At 44.3% G+C, this 16696-nt stretch overlaps 1 protein-coding gene across 1 annotated transcript in view; it reads right to left on the reverse strand.

Moving 5' to 3' along the window:
* The window catches only part of TESK2 (testis associated actin remodelling kinase 2), a 456655-nt gene that overhangs the window by 77461 nt on the left and 362498 nt on the right, over positions 1 to 16696 (reverse strand). The window contains exon 8 of the mRNA XM_069232834.1: positions 2323 to 2407. Within this exon, the coding sequence (XP_069088935.1) occupies positions 2323 to 2407 (85 nt within the window). The remainder of the gene's footprint in view (positions 1 to 2322; positions 2408 to 16696) is intronic.

Here is a 16696-nt window from a genome sequence, read left to right on the forward strand (position 1 = left end):
GACTTCCAACATTAGATTAACAGGCCCAGATTCACAGGTACTGGTGTCTAGGCACAAGCTACAAGACCACAGTGGGGGTATTTCACCGTAGTAATGACTCCAGATTATCGTATTCGCAGAATATTGTGAACAAAAATTTTGAAGACCAAAATATCAAGAATGTTTGCTTTATTTAAACCCACATACCATCAAATTACATATAAACGGAATTAAGTAAAGTTAAATCTCGATATTTTGATTCGCAATGTTCTGGCAACTATATTTTGGTAGTACAACGTTTCTGTAGTTGACAAGCTGACATACACCCGCAATGGCTGCATTATCATTGCCGTTCAATGCAGAACTGTACAGAAGGTCAAAGCAAGATCCAGATGTGCCCAATCTCTACTGCATTCTTAAAATGTAGAAGCACCTGTAGAGATTAGACACAAGAATTAGTGAAATGACAGCTGAGAAAATGGACAAGCATTTTGTAACGTGTAATGGGGAAAAGCACAGAACTCATTTCTAACAAGGGGTCATATTGCCATATTATTCAGTAGTTGGAAGCACCAGAATGCAGACCCAAAAAAAACAAAATCAGGAAAAAAAAAATAAAAAAAAAATAAAAAAAAAGAGGACCCAAGGAGCAATCCAGAACAGAACCCTCTAGAACCTGGGGATCTTTTCACTTTTATATGATAAACACAAGCAGGGCCTTATTCACAGGGCTCAGTGGTAAAAGGAGAACCAAATGGTATGGTAAAACACCACAAAGCAACACTAGGGAGAAAACCAGCAATGCACCAACGAGAACAAGACACAGATTCAGTTGGGACCTGGATTCATGTTACAAACTTGGTAGAGTGTACAGTGATTACACATGGAAAGGTAGGGATGATTGCTAAGGACTGATGTGTGCGACAACAGCAATGTTTAACAAAAGCAATATAGCAAAAGTTGTGGGAAGAATAAAAGGCAGTCTCAAAGTTTGGGTAAAGCTCTGATAGGTTTGAGATTTGCTAACCCTTGAAGCACACAAGGTGAACATTGGGAAGGAGAGGAGCCTGTGTGGCATTTGGGAACGAAAATAGTAGCAAATATGAAAGCTAGGCATAGGCCTTAGCAGTTGACCAGAATTATAATCCTAGTAGGTAATTCAGGGCGCAACCCACTGAAAGGCGCAGGCTAAACAACTGAACTGGGCTGACAACCCCGCATGGAGAGTACAGTAATGGCAGTTGTTAAGCCCCTTCCAGTACTTAAGAGTAAGTCAAGTACACGCCCTAAAAGGGCGACTTTGGTAAACCTAATATATACTCCTGGAGGACGAAAAGGTGAAGCCAGAGATTGGGCCTCTCTGCAAACCTCAGATTGAAGGACTTGGCAGACAAGATCTGAAGGATTTTGGGTAATTTTCAATGTTAGATTAAGAAAGATACATCATGTTGAATGAGATACTTCATTTGAATGAGTCATAAACCACGCCCAAAGATGCTCAGATTGGCTGTAGTTTAAGCCAGAGAGATATTCAGTCTCCGAGGCCTGGTCCAGCATAAAGTACTATGACTACAGCACTCACCTGCCACACAGCAGGGAATACTTGAAGAAACCATGGCCCATGGAGTAGGATGCAAATGAGCAAACGTGATGTGAAAAGTTATCAAAGTGCAAGTGGTGGGCATGAAGACCTCTACACAGGACTGAAAAACGGAGCAGTCTAGGGATCTAAAAGCCAAAGGTGTGGTGTTATAGCCCACAGTCAAGCTGCACGCATGCCTAAGCTGCTGTTGGCAAACTATTTTGCGATTTGAAAAAATGATCTATGCAGCGCGACTACTGTATGTTGCTGGAGGGCTTCTAAACAACCAGGAAATGCAAGCCCATCAGTCAAATGCGCTAACTGCTGAAACAGCTCCTAACTAGCATATGGGAAGCAGAGCAGACAAAGACTAGTCCACTGGTACATAATGGACGTAGCACAGTGCTGTATAGCAAATACATTATTTTCTTGCATCTCAAAATAAATATTGTACATATGCTTTTTTTAAAAGGGGAATTCATCACATAAATGAGGTCTTATGTATGTTTTTTTTTAGAGTAACGTTTCTAATGGGGAGGCTATTCTCCATGTTAAGAACCCATTTCATAAACATAAAGGAAGTTAATGCAGAGAAACTGACTGTCACTTTGTCACTGGTGAAAACAAAAGTGGGACCAAGGAATGAAACTGAAACCACTACACTAATTTTACAATACAACAAAATGGATAACAAACTCAACACTTCAACCAGGTACTAACAATCTACAAGCGATCAGTGACTGAAAACATGTCCAACGCACCTTCTCGTTGTAGGGTTCATCTCGCAGCACCTCAGGGGCCATCCAGTAGGGTGATCCAACCACAGACAGTTTCTCTTGACCAACGCTGAAATCACAAACATTCTTGGTGCTAAGAACAGGTTAAAATGCAACCGCAAGAGTGCAACAACTGTTCACTTCCTTTTTAAATTCTTAGTTATACCACACGACCACCACACCAAAAACTGTGATACACCTGTAGGGAAATTGACTGCAAAACTGGATAAGCTTACTGCACTCTAATCGTTTTTACAAGAACACCACATCACCTGTGATGCAGCATCAAGAAACACAGCACGTTTTCAGGTAGTCATGCTCACTACATTCCATAGGCCAAACGCAGTGGGAAGGGACACACACAGGCCTAGTAAGTACAGCTCTCATGAGCATCCCTCGGAGTCAAGGATAAGGATTATTTATGGCTCAGAACATGGGAATCTGAACAGATTAAAACTTTGCTTATACTAGCATTATGATATACATGTAACAAACTCATGGAGAATGGCAGAGCTGCTTCTTTGAGACCTGCATTACTGGTATAAATACATGTGGCTTACAGTACAGCTATATCTGAAATAAAGCTGATGAGTCAAGCCATGTGAAGCAGCTTTTAAATTAAAACCCGAACCACAGATCTCATAAAATTTCAGTGAAACTAGAAATTGCTTTCAGTGGGTCACAAATGTTAACCTTTATCCTAAGAAAAAGTTACTTACCTGTAACAGCAACAATGAACTCACGTATTTTACATACAAGTGTATCTGAATAAATATCAGGAGTCAGATAAGTATCCCGCATCATGTTTACCAGTAAAACTAGTAAAATGTGTTAAGAAAATATGTTTAGACTGCAAATATTAAGAGGAACAGAACTTTCAACTGCACCAACGAAATAAAAGAGTCCACAAAACCCTGACCTTCTCACTTCGGAGCAGGAAAGAGATAAGGGCTTATGGTAGGCAGGCAGACCCGCACATGCAAGTCCACTGAAAATACCACTAGCAGAGAGTCATTATTATAGCTAAGTAACTTATTTCATAACTATTAACATATCTACAGCTGTAATTTGTGTGTATGCATAGCATACCAATCAGTAAACATCTGACCAGAGGGCGATGAGAATTCTCCTGGTCTTGCATCTCCCATCTACGAATGGGAATTAGCTCTGCGACCAATCACAAAGCAGTATGGTTCACAATAATACATGCACTGCAGCACAGGATGGCACTTTCCTCTAGCGAGACAAGCTATAGCACGTGATGCCACGACTGAATGTTTAGCATCACGATTCCAAGCACATCACCAACAAACAGGTCATCTGTGCTCAGAGGTAGCTCAAGCAATATAACCAAGTGTTTTTTTTTTTTCATTTGCATGATGTATTTAGCCCTACTAATGTGCCATGTGGAAGCTTTCATGGCATCCGTGTTTTGAAATCTGTTCTGCAGGAAAATCATGAGAGAAAAGCAGGGTCAAATTTATATACTGAATTTGAAACAATCTTAGAGAAGAAGCCAAGATGGGTCTAAAAGCAACAATATTACTTACGTATAACACAAGCATGGGCATCAATTTCCAGATGCTCCAGCTTTCATGTTCAAAACATCAGGATGGAGTGATCTCAACGCTTTCAAACTGTACGACCTGCTCTGTAGTCTCTTGATTTCATTAGACATTCTTGAAATAGATAGGAGTTTTCACAAAACTCTGTATCATGCAATTAACTTGGAGATGAGGGTGAAGGCAGTGAAAGGATAAACGAAAGTGAATAACTGGTTAAAAGGTACCATCACTCCAAGAACAATAGGCAAAAGACCCACCGCAGACCAGTAACTGTAACATCTGCACTTCTACCAAAAAACTCCATAAAATGAACATGAAAAGCAAGTGACAATGACTCAACCACCTGGACTACAAGATCAATAGAAAGCAGAACTTGTCATGAAAACAAAATCAACACAAGAACACTTACCCAAGAACAAGGCTATTCCTTTAACCCGTTCTGTGCTGCAGACATAATGGTTACGTCTTGCGGCACAGTGCTGCTGTGCCGAGGACGTAACCATTACGTCCTCGGCACAGCAGCCCAGAGGGAGCGCTCTCGCTCCCTCTGTGTGCTTCCCCCCACCCCCCAAAGTCAGGGATGGAAGGGGAAGCCCTTCCCCTCTGACCCCCCCATCCCCCCATAATGACGTCAGCGCGCGATTGCACGCTGATGTCATTATGGGGATCTCGCCGCACAGGAAGCCATTTGCTTCCTGTGCGGCGAACGGAGAGGAGGTGAGTTCCTCTTCCCGGTGGGTGGGGGGTTTGGGCCAAAGAGGCACCGGAGGAAAGGAAAGGCTTTTCCTTTCCCCCGGTGTCTCTTTGAGCATTCCTGCTGCCCGATCGCATTGCGATCGGGCAGCAGGAATGCCCACTAGACACCAGGGATTTATTTTTTTGGTAATGTTTTTGAGTTTTGGACTTGCGGGGAGCGGCCTCTTGGGCAAGGGTCGCTCCCCTTAAGGGGGCAATTATTTACGGCCATTTCTGCCCCCCTTGGGGGCAGATTGGCCTACTTTTTAGGCAGATCTGCCCCCAAGGGGGGCAGAAAACACTAGATCACCAAGGATTTTTTTTTATTTGTGTATTTATGTGGGGGGGGGCGGCCTTGGGCAAAGGGCGCCCCCCCAAGGGGGCATAGAACTGTTGGCCTTTTCTGCCCCCCTTGGGGGCAGATCGGCCTATTTTTTTAGGTCCATCTGCCCCAAGGGGGGCAGAAGCCACTTAGGCACCAGGGATTGTGTGTATAGTGGATGGGGGGGCGGCCCCTTGGGCAAGGGTCGCTCCCCTTTGGGGGGCATGTCTTTTAGGGCCATTTCTGCCCCCCTGGGGGCAGATCAGCCTTTTATTTTTAGGCTGATCTGCCCCAAGGGGGGCAGAAGCCACTTAGACACCAGGGATAGTGTGTGTGTGTGTGTGTGTGTGTGTGTGTGTGTGGATTGGGGGGGGGGGGGCATGGGTCGCCCCCCACTTTGGGGGCACATGTACCGAGGCCATTTCTGCACCCCTTGGAGACAGATCAGCCTATTATTTTTAGGCTGATCTGCCGGGCAGAAACCACTAGAACGCCAGGGATTTTTTAAATTTGTTTATTTTTTTGGGGGGGGGGGGGGGGGGGGGAGGGGGGGGAAGCGTCCCCTTGGTCACGGGGCGCCCCCCAATGGGGGCATTGACCTGTTGGCCATTTCTGCCCCCCTTGGGGGCAGATGGGCCTATTTATTTAGGCCCACCTGCCCCCAAGGGGGGCAGAAGCCACTTAGGCACCAGGGATAGTGTGTGTGTTCTTTTTGTTTGAGGGCTGTCCCCTTTGGCAAGGGTCGCTCTCCATGGGGACACACTACTAAAGGTATTTTCTGGCCTCCTTGGGGCAGACAGGCCTATTTTTTTAGTAGGCCCATCTGCCCCTATGCCAGAATCCACTTAGGCACCAATTTCTAAATGTTTGATGGTGGGGTGTTTGTCAACTGATGAAGTATTTTCATTTGTGATAAAAAAATGTTTTACTCCTTTTTGTTCTAGTTCAAAGCTTTTGCTTTATTTGCTGTGGCTCCTTGCGGTTTTGGCGGTGGTTGACCTGCAGTTTGCACAGTTGCATGTTTTAGGTAAGTAAAAACAATTTACTCCAAAGGAGTATTGTTGCCATGCACGAATGACATGTTTGTAGGGGGTGTACTAAATGCAGGATTGTGTGTGAAATTGTCCTTAGGTTTGTGCACAATGATATTTGTTTTGTCTTATTTCTAATTTGCCTTTCTTTCTTTCTTTTTAGTGGGATATCATTGGTGATTACTGTGTAGTTGCTGGTGAATCAAGCTTTTTCAGGCAAGTGAGCGGTATAGTTTTTGAGTTTATAACTCTTACTAACAAAGCTACACTTTGTTACTTGTCTTACACAGTGCTGGTTGTTGGTGGTGAATTTGTCCAGTTAATTTTAGCAGGAGAGATCATGGCTAGCCGCAGGATGACCACTCAGCAGGTGGTCGGTATGCTTTTTGAGTCACAGTCTGATCATGATTATGAGACGGACTCAGCATCTGAGGCAGAGGAGGAAGTCAGAGATTCTGGCAGTGATGTTTCTGTTGGAGGGGAATCTTCTGATGATGAAGCCACACTCAGTGCAGATGAAGGGCCTGTTTTAGAGGAGGACACTGATGTGCCAATAGTGCAGCAACCTGGGGCTGAAAGGTTTCCCGTTATAAGACCTGATGTCTGGGTTGCCCCAAACATGGAGCAGCCAGAGTTGCCTGCCTTTACTGGTCTCCCGGGGTGTAACGCCAATACAGAGAACTTTTTGCCTATCAATTTCTTTGAGTTATTCATGGATGATATGTTTTTGGAAGAGATTGTTGAGCAGACTAATTTGTATGCGGAGCAGCATTTGAGGGGCTACGCTGCTAGACTTAGGCCACACTCTAGAGCTGCCCAGTGGTTTCCCACAAATTTGGAGGAGATAAAAAAGTTTTTGGGTTTGACTTTTTTGATGGGGTTGATAAGGAAGCCGTCACTGGCTTCTTATTGGTCTACTAGTCCCTTGATGGCAACAGCTATATTTCCAGCGACCATGAGTCGTAATCGGTATTTGCTTCTTCTTAGGATGCTGCATTTTGTTGACAATACATTAGCCTTGCCACGAGATCACCCAGATTCTTACCGTCTTTTTAAGATTAGGTCTGTCCTTGATCATTTTGTAGATCGGTTTTCGGAGGTCTATGTTCCAGGCAAAGAGATAAGTGTGGACGAGTCTTTGGTCCTCTTCAAGGGTCGTTTGGTTTTTAGGCAGTACATTCCTAGCAAAAGGGCACGATATGGAATTAAATTGTATATGCTGTCTGAAAGTAGGACAGGATATGTGTATAGTTTCCGTGTGTACACTGGTAGGGATTCCAATATTGACCCCCCTGGTTGTCCTCCCACTTTTGGAGTTACTGAGAAAATTATGTGGGATCTTGGTAGACGACTGTTCAACAAAGGTCACCATTTGTATGTAGATAACTTCTACACTGGTGTGCAGTTGTTCAAGAAATTGTTTAGAGTGGACACAGTTGCTTGTGGCACAATCCGTTCTAACCGGAAAGGCTATCCAAGGGAGCTTGTCTGTAAAAAACTTGAGAGGGGACAGTGCTGTGCCTTGCGAAACGAGGTGCTGCTAGCTTTGACATTTTCAGACAAGAGGGATGTCTACATGCTAAGTACCATCCATGATGAGAGTACTTCCCCGTGACTGTTTGGGGCCAGGTTGCTGAAGTGCGCAAACCTGTGTGCATTTTAGATTATAATAAGCACATGGGAGGTGTAGATAGAGTTGACCAGAGGTTGGAACCTTATACTGCTATTCGTAAGTCTTACGTTTGGTATAAGAAGTTAGCACTTCACCTATTCCACTTAGCAACCTTCAATGCTTTTATTGTGTTTAGGGATAGGTCTCCAGAGTCAAAGATGACATTTGTGAAATTTCAGGAGTCAGTGATAGAGAGCCTTATTGTGGTGGAACAGGCCAGAGTTCCTAGAGAAGCAGTGGTGGAGGATGTGGCTAGATTGAAAGATTGCCACTTTGCTGAGCACATTCCTCCCACACCCAAAAAAGACTTTCCAGCTAAGAAATGTAGAGTGTGTTTTCAAAGAGGTATCCGGAGGGAGACTCGAATGTACTGCCCAGATTGTGCTTCAAAGCCTGGGCTGTGTGTCGGTGGTTGTTTTAAGAATTACCACACCCAGAAGAATTTCTGGGAACAACCATGAGTGTAAACTCATGTCTGTTTTGTATTTTCATGTGTTCAGTTTCATGGTTAGCATTTCTGTCATGTTCTTAGTTAGAGCTTTTGTGTTTGTAGTTTTGTAATTCTTTCTACTTAGTTAGGGGTTCCTCTGTTTAAAAAAAAAAAATATTAAAAAAATGATGCCATTGTGTGTGGAGTGGGGCTTGGCTGAGAGTGTACATATTGACTTGCTGTTGGCTACTGCAACACTGCCAGCCAAACACCAGTCCACACACTCCCATCAGCTGGTGTGATTGTTGTATCAGGCATGTGGGCGTATGTAAGTGATGGGCCCTTGAGTGGTGCTGTCTGTCGATGTGAGTGTTGTAATGTGCTGGGCCCGTGGCTGGCAGTGTGAATGGTCTTGTGTGTGTCATGTATGAAAGTTGTGTGAATGGACTGTAAAGCGGTTGGTGCCTTGTCGTGGCTTTACACCTCACGAGCTGTGAGTCATTTGTTCAGTTTTTTGCCTTTCAGTTATTAGCAGTGCATTTCATTTTTGTGAAAGCTCTTGTTAGTCAAATTTGATCCACTGAACCATCACTCACCCTCGTGCCAAATCCAACCAGTATGTGTGGTAAAAATGACAAAACCTGCTCCTCTGTAATCAGGCGTCGCAGCACACCTGTGACACGCTAGGTGCCTCAGGTGGGACCCCGATGATGAAGCATGCCACCAATTTGGTTGGTGGGTGAGGGGTCTTTTTCACATAACCTATGTGCGTTTCTTTTCAAAATTGCTGTGTTTGGCACATCACGGACGTATGTGGACACATCAAAACGATATATTACAAAACTACCTGTGTTTGGGGGGGAGAGGGCACCTATGTTTTTGGTCCTGTGTGCGGCCTTCATCTAGGGAAACCTACCAAACCCAGACATTTTTTAAAACTAGACACCCCAAGGAGTCCAGGGAGGTGTGGCTTGCGTGGATCCCCCAACATTTTCTTACCCAGACTCCTCTGTAAACCTCAAAATGTGCTTAAAAAGCATATTTTCCTGACTTTTCTTCGTAGGATCACCACTCCAGCACAAAATTCCTACTCCCCAGTGTTCCCCTCAGTCTCCCAAGTAAAATGACACCTCACTTATGTGGGTCCCCAAAGCAGAGTCAGTCTAAAGATGTATAAAAGAATATGTCCTTATAAACTTGCTGTGCTATCCCCTCTATCTCTACAAGTTTTGGGCCTTATTCTGTTGTAGGCACCTGGCCCACCCACACAAGTGAGGTATCATTTTTATCGGGAGACTTGGGGGAACGCTGGGTGGAAAGAAATTTGTGGCTCCTCTCAGATTCCAGAACTTTGTCACCGAAATGTGTGGAAAATGCGTTTTTTTAGCCAAAATTTGAGGTTTGCAAAGGATTCTGGGTAACAGAACCTGGTCAGAGCCCAGCAAGTCACCCCATCTTGGATTCCCCTAGGTATCTAGTTTTCAAAAATGCACAGGTTTGGTAGGTTTCCCTAGGTGCCGGCTGAGCTAGAGGCCAAAATCTACAGGTAGGCACTGTTTTCAATGAAAAAATGTGATGTGTCCACGTTGTGTTTTGGGGCGACTCCTGTCGCGGCGGCTAGGCCTACCCACACAAGTGAGGTATCATTTTTATCGGGAGACTTGGGGGAACGCTGGGTGGAAGGAAAGTTGTGGCTCCTCTCAGATTCCAGAACTTTCTGCCACAGAAATGTGAGGAACATGTGTTTTTTTAGCCAAATTTTGAGGTTTGCAAAGGATTCTGGGTAACAGAACCTGGTCCGAGCCACACAAGTCACCCCATCTTGGATTCCCCTAGGTCTCTAGTTTTCAGAAATGCACAGGTTTGGTAGGTTTCCCTAGGTGCCGGCTGAGCTAGAGGCCAAAATCTACAGGTAGGCACTTTGCTAAAAACAGCTCTGTTTTCTGTGATGTGTCCACGTTGTGTTTTGGGGCATATCCTGTTGCGGGCGCTAGGCCTACACACACAAGTGAGGTACCATTTTTATCAGGAGACTTGGGGGAAACACAGAATAGCAAAACAAGTGTTATTGCCCCTTGTCTTTCTCTACATTTTTCCCTTCCAAATGTAAGACAGTGTGTAAAAAAGACGTCTATTTGAGAAATGCCCTGTAATTCACATGCTAGTATGGGCACCCCGGAATTCAGAGATGTGCAATAACCACTGCTTCTCAACACTTATCTTGTGCCCATTTTGGAAATACAAAGGTTTTCTTGATAGCTATTTTTTACTCTCTATATTTCAGCAAATGAATTGCTGTATACCCGGCATAGAATGAAAACCCACTGCAGGGTGCAGGTCATTTATTTGCTCTGGGTACCTAGAGTTCTTGATGAACCAACAAGCCCTATATTTCCCCGCAACCAGGAGAGTCCAGCAGACGTAACAGTATATTTTTTGTCGAAAATCTGACATTGCAGGAAAAAGTTAGAGTAAAATGTAGAGAAAAATTGATGTTTTTTTCACCTCAATTTCAATATTTTTCTTTTTCAGTTGTTATTTTCTGTAGGAAACCCTTGTAGGATCTACACAAATTACCCTTTGCTGAATTCAGAATTTTGTCTACTTTTCAGAAATGTTGCGGTTTCTGGGATCCAGCGTTGGTTTCACGTCCATTTCTGTCACTGACTGGAAGGAGGCTGAAAGCACAAAAAAAATCGTAAAAATGGGGTATGTCCCAGTAAAATGCCAAAATTGTTTTGGAAAATTGGGTTTTCTGATTCAAGTCTGCCTGTTCCTGAAAGCTGGGAAGCTGGTGATTTTAGCACCGCAAACTCTTTGTTGATGCCCTTTTCAGGTAAAAAAATCACAAGCCTTCTTCTGCAGCCCCTTTTCCCCATTTTTGTGGAAAAAAAAAAATACAACATTTTCACTGTATTTTGGCTAATTTCTTGGCCTCCTTCTAGGGAACCCACAAAGTCTGGGTACCTCTAGAATCCCTAGGATGTTGGAAAAAAAAGGACGCAAATTTGGCGTGGGTAGCTTATGTGAACAAAAAGTTATGAGGGCCTAAGCGCGAACTGCTCCAAATAGCCAAAAAAAGGCTCGGCACAGGAGGGGGAAAAGGCCTGGCAGCGAAGGGGTTAAACGTGTTCATTACATATGCTACACCGATCCTACTACTCCCACATGATTCTACACTCCATGGTCAAATGTCCCACGAATCTGACTCAGAGGGTGTGGGGAGGTAAGTGCATTCTTTCTTATAATATGAACCTGTTTGAAGCTACCACCTTACTGGACAACACTCCAGGGAATTATGAGGGACGTCCAGGACTCCTCGGTGTCCGACATGGCAAAGTGCTGAATCCTGCATATTTGGGGAGATGGTTCCCCCTCCTAAGAATGGCAGGCTCTGAGTACCCATGTGGCTGGGAGTGGCAAAGAGGAACATAGCCCTAAAGTGGTGAGCAGGGCAGAAACCGGATGCGACATAATAGGAAAAATATATGGACTGGTGGATGTTAAGAGGGGGGGGAAAAAACATCAATAGTGGTAGATAATGTCGCAAAAATGGGAAAAAATCTAGTCTCCATTGTGGGAGCTTAGAGCGTTGGCGGGATATACAATCAATGCAAAATGAATTCAGACTGGAGGGACACAATGAGCTTGTATGTGCTGTGATTTCTTAAATGTCTCTGGTAGTTTGTTCTTATGCCTCACTGATCAGATCGGATATGTACTGCTTTATTACTTTCTGAAAACACAATGAAAAGATGTTTTATAAACAAAAAGTGTGTGATAAGCTTTCCGGCTGATATTGTCAAGGGATAAATGCTGTATATGCCAGGGTCACCCAGCAGAATAGTCCATGGGTCTGTGGGAAGTGAGACGCAAGGTATAGTTGGAACGTGTGACAGGATTTCCTTCCAGTAGCACTGGACAAGGCAAAAAGTGGAAAAACGTCCCTTGCTCCCCCATAACCCTTCCAGCACGTGCTCTGGCTTCCGACTATGGCATGTAATTGTGTGAGTAGTTTGTAAGCATCCTCTTTATTTTATTTGAGAGTTTTATATAGCGCAAACATGACCCAGAATGGTATCCGAGCGCTGTACAAAAAGCAGACATGTTCCTCAACATAGATGCTAATAGTAAATACTGTAAGATAACAAAACAGGTTAGGAATACAGATGAGAGAAGGAAAACCAGGAAGCATAATAAATATAATGTAACAAAATTGCATAGTAGATTGTGAGATCAAGCATTTAAACACAGGGTAATAGTTAATTTGAGTGGCTTCAGGTCTAATAAAGAAGGTATTTATTCAGCAAAAACAGATTTACTTTTTTTTTTTTTTTTAAACGGAGGTGGTCGAAGGGTTCGCTCTAGTTCCAGGACGCAGTTCGTTCCAAATTCTGGGGGCAACACAGGAGAAGGGGTGTTTGTAAATTTTCTTCTTTTTGAATTTCTGTGGTCTCCGAGAGTTAGACCGTCTTAGGGATCCCCTCATGCCAGAAAGTAGGAGTTTTTCTTGCCAGGTAGACGCGAGTGTTAGAATGAAGCGCTCCGTGCGTCAAGCAGGCTAATCTTAACTGAATCCTTGCTTCAGGCGAGAGTCATCTGAGTTATGTTAGATTAGGTGTGATGTGTTTTCCTAACCCCGAGATGAGTCTTGCAGATGAGTTAAGTGCAGCCCTTAAAGGCTAAACTTTTGGTAACCCAGCCAGGGTCGCACTCCCGTAATCTCAGGATACAACGAAGAACTGGACTGCTAACTGGAAGTCATCTGGGGGCAGGAACAGTTTGATTTTCCTTAGAACATTAAGTTGGTGATTGGCTCCTCTGGTGGTTGCACTGATGCGCTCTTGCATATCTAGGTATTTGTCAAGAGTTACGCTTAATGATCTGGTGGAGTCCACAAAATGTGTGGCACAGTTGGGCGCTGTTAATTGTGTGAGCCAGTTTTCAATAGGGGCAGAGTGGTGGGAGGGCGCAATGGGGAGAAATTCCATTTTGATTGTGTTTAGCATATTGTTGGGTTTTCAGTAGGGCACACTTATGGGTATTGATATTTTCAGCTGGAGACATTTTCAAGTACAATTGAATACCATTGGCACACATGTGATAATGTATGTTTGAGTAATTCAGAATTTCAGTGAGAGGGTCCATGAACAAGTTTAAAAGTGTGGGAGAGAGTGTGGATTCTTGAGACACTCCAATTGAGACCCTTGTCACGTTACAAAGGGAATGATTGACTGACTCTTTGGGCTCTGGGAAACTGAGGTTGACAAATTGGCATTTGCTTTTTTTGGGGTAGGGGTGAAGCATTTCGGAACCGGGCCCTGCAAAAGGGATTCATGAACAATTTTAGTCCAGAGCAGGAGAATGGAAGATCTAAATTCTTTGAAGAACTTGGTGGGCAAAGGATCATCGAAGTGGCCACTCTTCCCAAAATCCACTCCCATGTGGTTTATGCTGTGTCCCCTTCCAAAGGCATTATGTAGCTGTATTCTGAGTTGGTGCCCAGGCCTGAAATAGCTCTCTGCCACCGGAGAACGCCCTTTCGGGTCATTTTTTCATCAAGTAATTCTAGGGTCATTTAGTCCCTGCTGGCCTTTTCTTTCACTTCCTTAGCACCTGCCCACTGAAGCAATTGCATAAGGCAGAAGTCATCCTCCTCACCCAAATATCTCTGTAGTTAGCCCCGGGGCATAATTTGCTGTCGAAGTAGAGGTTGTCCAGAGTAGGGGTTCCCTCCCGTTCCAATGAGCGAAGCCCGTCTCGCCCACCACAGGCAGTAAATCTGGGTTATGGACAATTGGAGTCAGTGGGGACGGGAACGCCGTAGATCCGGTTTTGTCCAGCATTCAAGTAGTGTAAGCATGATGTCAACTATATGCCTCTTAGAGTGGAGCCCTCGGAGGGAGCCACAGGAGGTGTGAAGTGTGACTGGGTGGAAGTGTTGTTCAACGGGCACCCAGGAGCGATCACTTGTATTAGAGTTCCAATCTAGGGCCGGTCAAATCTCTACTGTCAGGACTTAACAAATGTTTGGGAATCCTAAATCTTCTCTCTCTACACAAAAGTCAGACGTTTCTTTTGTATTTGAAAAAGGTTTCATACTGGAAATGTAAGCAGTGGAGTCTGTGTGAGACAGAAGAGCCTGGCAGAAAAACATCTTTACTGAGGCCATCAAGCCTAGCCAGAAGATTTCTAACTTGCCCTGGTAGCCCATATAAAGAGTACTGAGAAAAGGCAGTACATTATGCTGGTATATTTTTGATGTAAGGTTAGGTATATGGACTCCCAGGTATGGAATGATCGCCTGGCCGCATGTACTGCCATTGAGTATATTGCGGCCATCTGCTCTGGGGGTGGCCATCCTCAGGCTGCTGGATTTTATGGGTATCACCGAGAAGCCAGTGGCTTCACAAAAGCAATCCAATTTCTCTTTTAACACAGGGATAAATGTGTAAGGGTCGGTCAGAAAAAAACACATCTGCATACAAAGCCAGTCTGATTTCCTGGTGCCTATTGTCATACCTTTGATATGTTGGCTGGCTTGTACCTTTTGGACAACGGACTCCAAGGATAATTGGCTAACACCAATGAGGAGAGAGGGCATCTCTGCCTGGGGCCCTTAGTGATGGAGAGCAAGGGTGAAAGCTTCCCATTCCCCTTTGTTTGGTCTGTGGTTGTTGGAAACTGGCTAAAATGTGTTTCAGATAGGGTCCCATAAGGGCCCTATCCAAACTTTTAAAGAGGTAGTTCTAGTGGACTTGACAGAAGGCCTTCTCCGCGTCCAAGGAGAGAAGGACCATCGGAGCCTTGGTCCTTTCTGACACTTTGATGAGAGAGGCAGTCAGCTGTTATCTCTAGCATGTCGGTTTCAGATGAATCAGCACGCTGCATGTGCCTTATCGCAGATGTCGGTGGAGATGAGGACAGAGGGTTAAGGAAGTCAGAAAATAGTAAATTTGTGTGTATTTGGCATCTGGACATTAAAACAGAAGGTGAAATACCGGTCTCCTGATGTTGTAGCCTCCATATGTCATACAGGTGAAGGTCTGACATGCCTGTGAGTGCCTGGCCAGGGTACAGAGGGAATCTATCGAATTTTGGGTGAAGCGTGGTATTAAAGTCGCCTCCTATTATAATATGGCCTTTTGAAGAGTACATGACATTAGGCATTGTGATCATGAAAAACTGTACCTCCTCATCAATGGGGATGCAGGTAGAATATATCGGTGAATTTCCCCTCACTGTCTTGACTTTTGGACACTAGCTCGAAATGCACACCACACCTTAGCAGTACGCCTACACCCTCTTTGTGGAACTGGTGACAGCATGGAACTGCAAGGGAAACCAATAGAAGAGGAGCCTCAGAAACCTCTTTTCTAAGATGTGTTGCTTGGATGAGGGTTATATCCATCCCCTTTGATTTCAGAGATTGTAATAGAGCCCTCCTCTTTACTGGGGAGTTGAGCCCTTTGATGTTTAAAGTGACTGATGTGGTGGCCCTAGGTACTTTAACGAAGAGCAGTGAGCCACTATACAGAACAGATTTTAGGTTAGCATCAGGATGCCCCATGGGGCAGTAGCTGCACTACATAAGTTCGATTTAGTTTCATTTGTTTCAAAATCACTAATGCACAATGTGAAGGATTTCCCACAAGGGCAGCTGCCACTTTGCAAATCAGATCCCATTTCCTTCAGGGTATGTACTGTACCTGATTAATGGTTTCCGACCACAACTGCAGATGTAAACTACTGACACATTCCATGACAATTTGGTAGGAAAAGGGAACAGCCCTTTAATGCCCCTCCTCCAAGAGGTCCACAGTCAGTTGCAAAGGGCATTTTTTGGAATGGAAAGTAATTTATGGTTTGCAAAGTGTTCTTTAAACATTGTGATTTGCCTTTTCGGTGTCGTAAAGCCTGTTATTCTATGAATCAGTTATATTAAAATAGCTTAGCACATCGGCCCTCAAAGCTGTGATCTGCAGAGTACATAGATATACATAGTGACATCTTACAATAATGAGCTGCCTACCCAGCTGAAACAACCCCATCACAGGTCCGACCTGTGGGAGATGGACTGCACAGCTGAAGAAACAATGTCTGGTTGCAAGATACTGCACGGAGTGTACTGAAGTGCATTAAATATTAAAAGCCGTACGAGAATCAAATGCACAGTTACATGGTAGACACATGGCCATTTACCTACAACAAGGAAATCAAATACCTGGTTACTGTAGGAAAAGGGAACTGGAGGAGTCCCTGGTTGTGCTTTGGGGGAGGAATCAATGACCTGGAGGGAGTTACATCGTGGAAAGTATTTATTTTAATAAGTGATTCAGGAAGAACATAAAGGATAGGTGAAACAGATTCTAGTGTCTTGGTGGATAGACAGAAAAGATTGCTGACACTTTTTTTCTTTATACGCCACCTGGATTAAAAAAAATAAAAACCTTTAACACCTTCACTGCCGGGCCTTCCCCTCCCGCCCCCAACCCCCCTCCCACCCACCCCCCTCTGGTGCCAGGCCTTTTTTTGGCTATTTGGGGCCGTTCGTTCTTAGGCCCTCATAACTTTTTGTCCACATAAGCTACCCATGCCAAATTT

Source organism: Pleurodeles waltl, chromosome 4_2 (genome assembly GCF_031143425.1).
Source record: "Pleurodeles waltl isolate 20211129_DDA chromosome 4_2, aPleWal1.hap1.20221129, whole genome shotgun sequence".
NCBI classification, from domain to species: Eukaryota; Metazoa; Chordata; class Amphibia; order Caudata; family Salamandridae; genus Pleurodeles; species Pleurodeles waltl.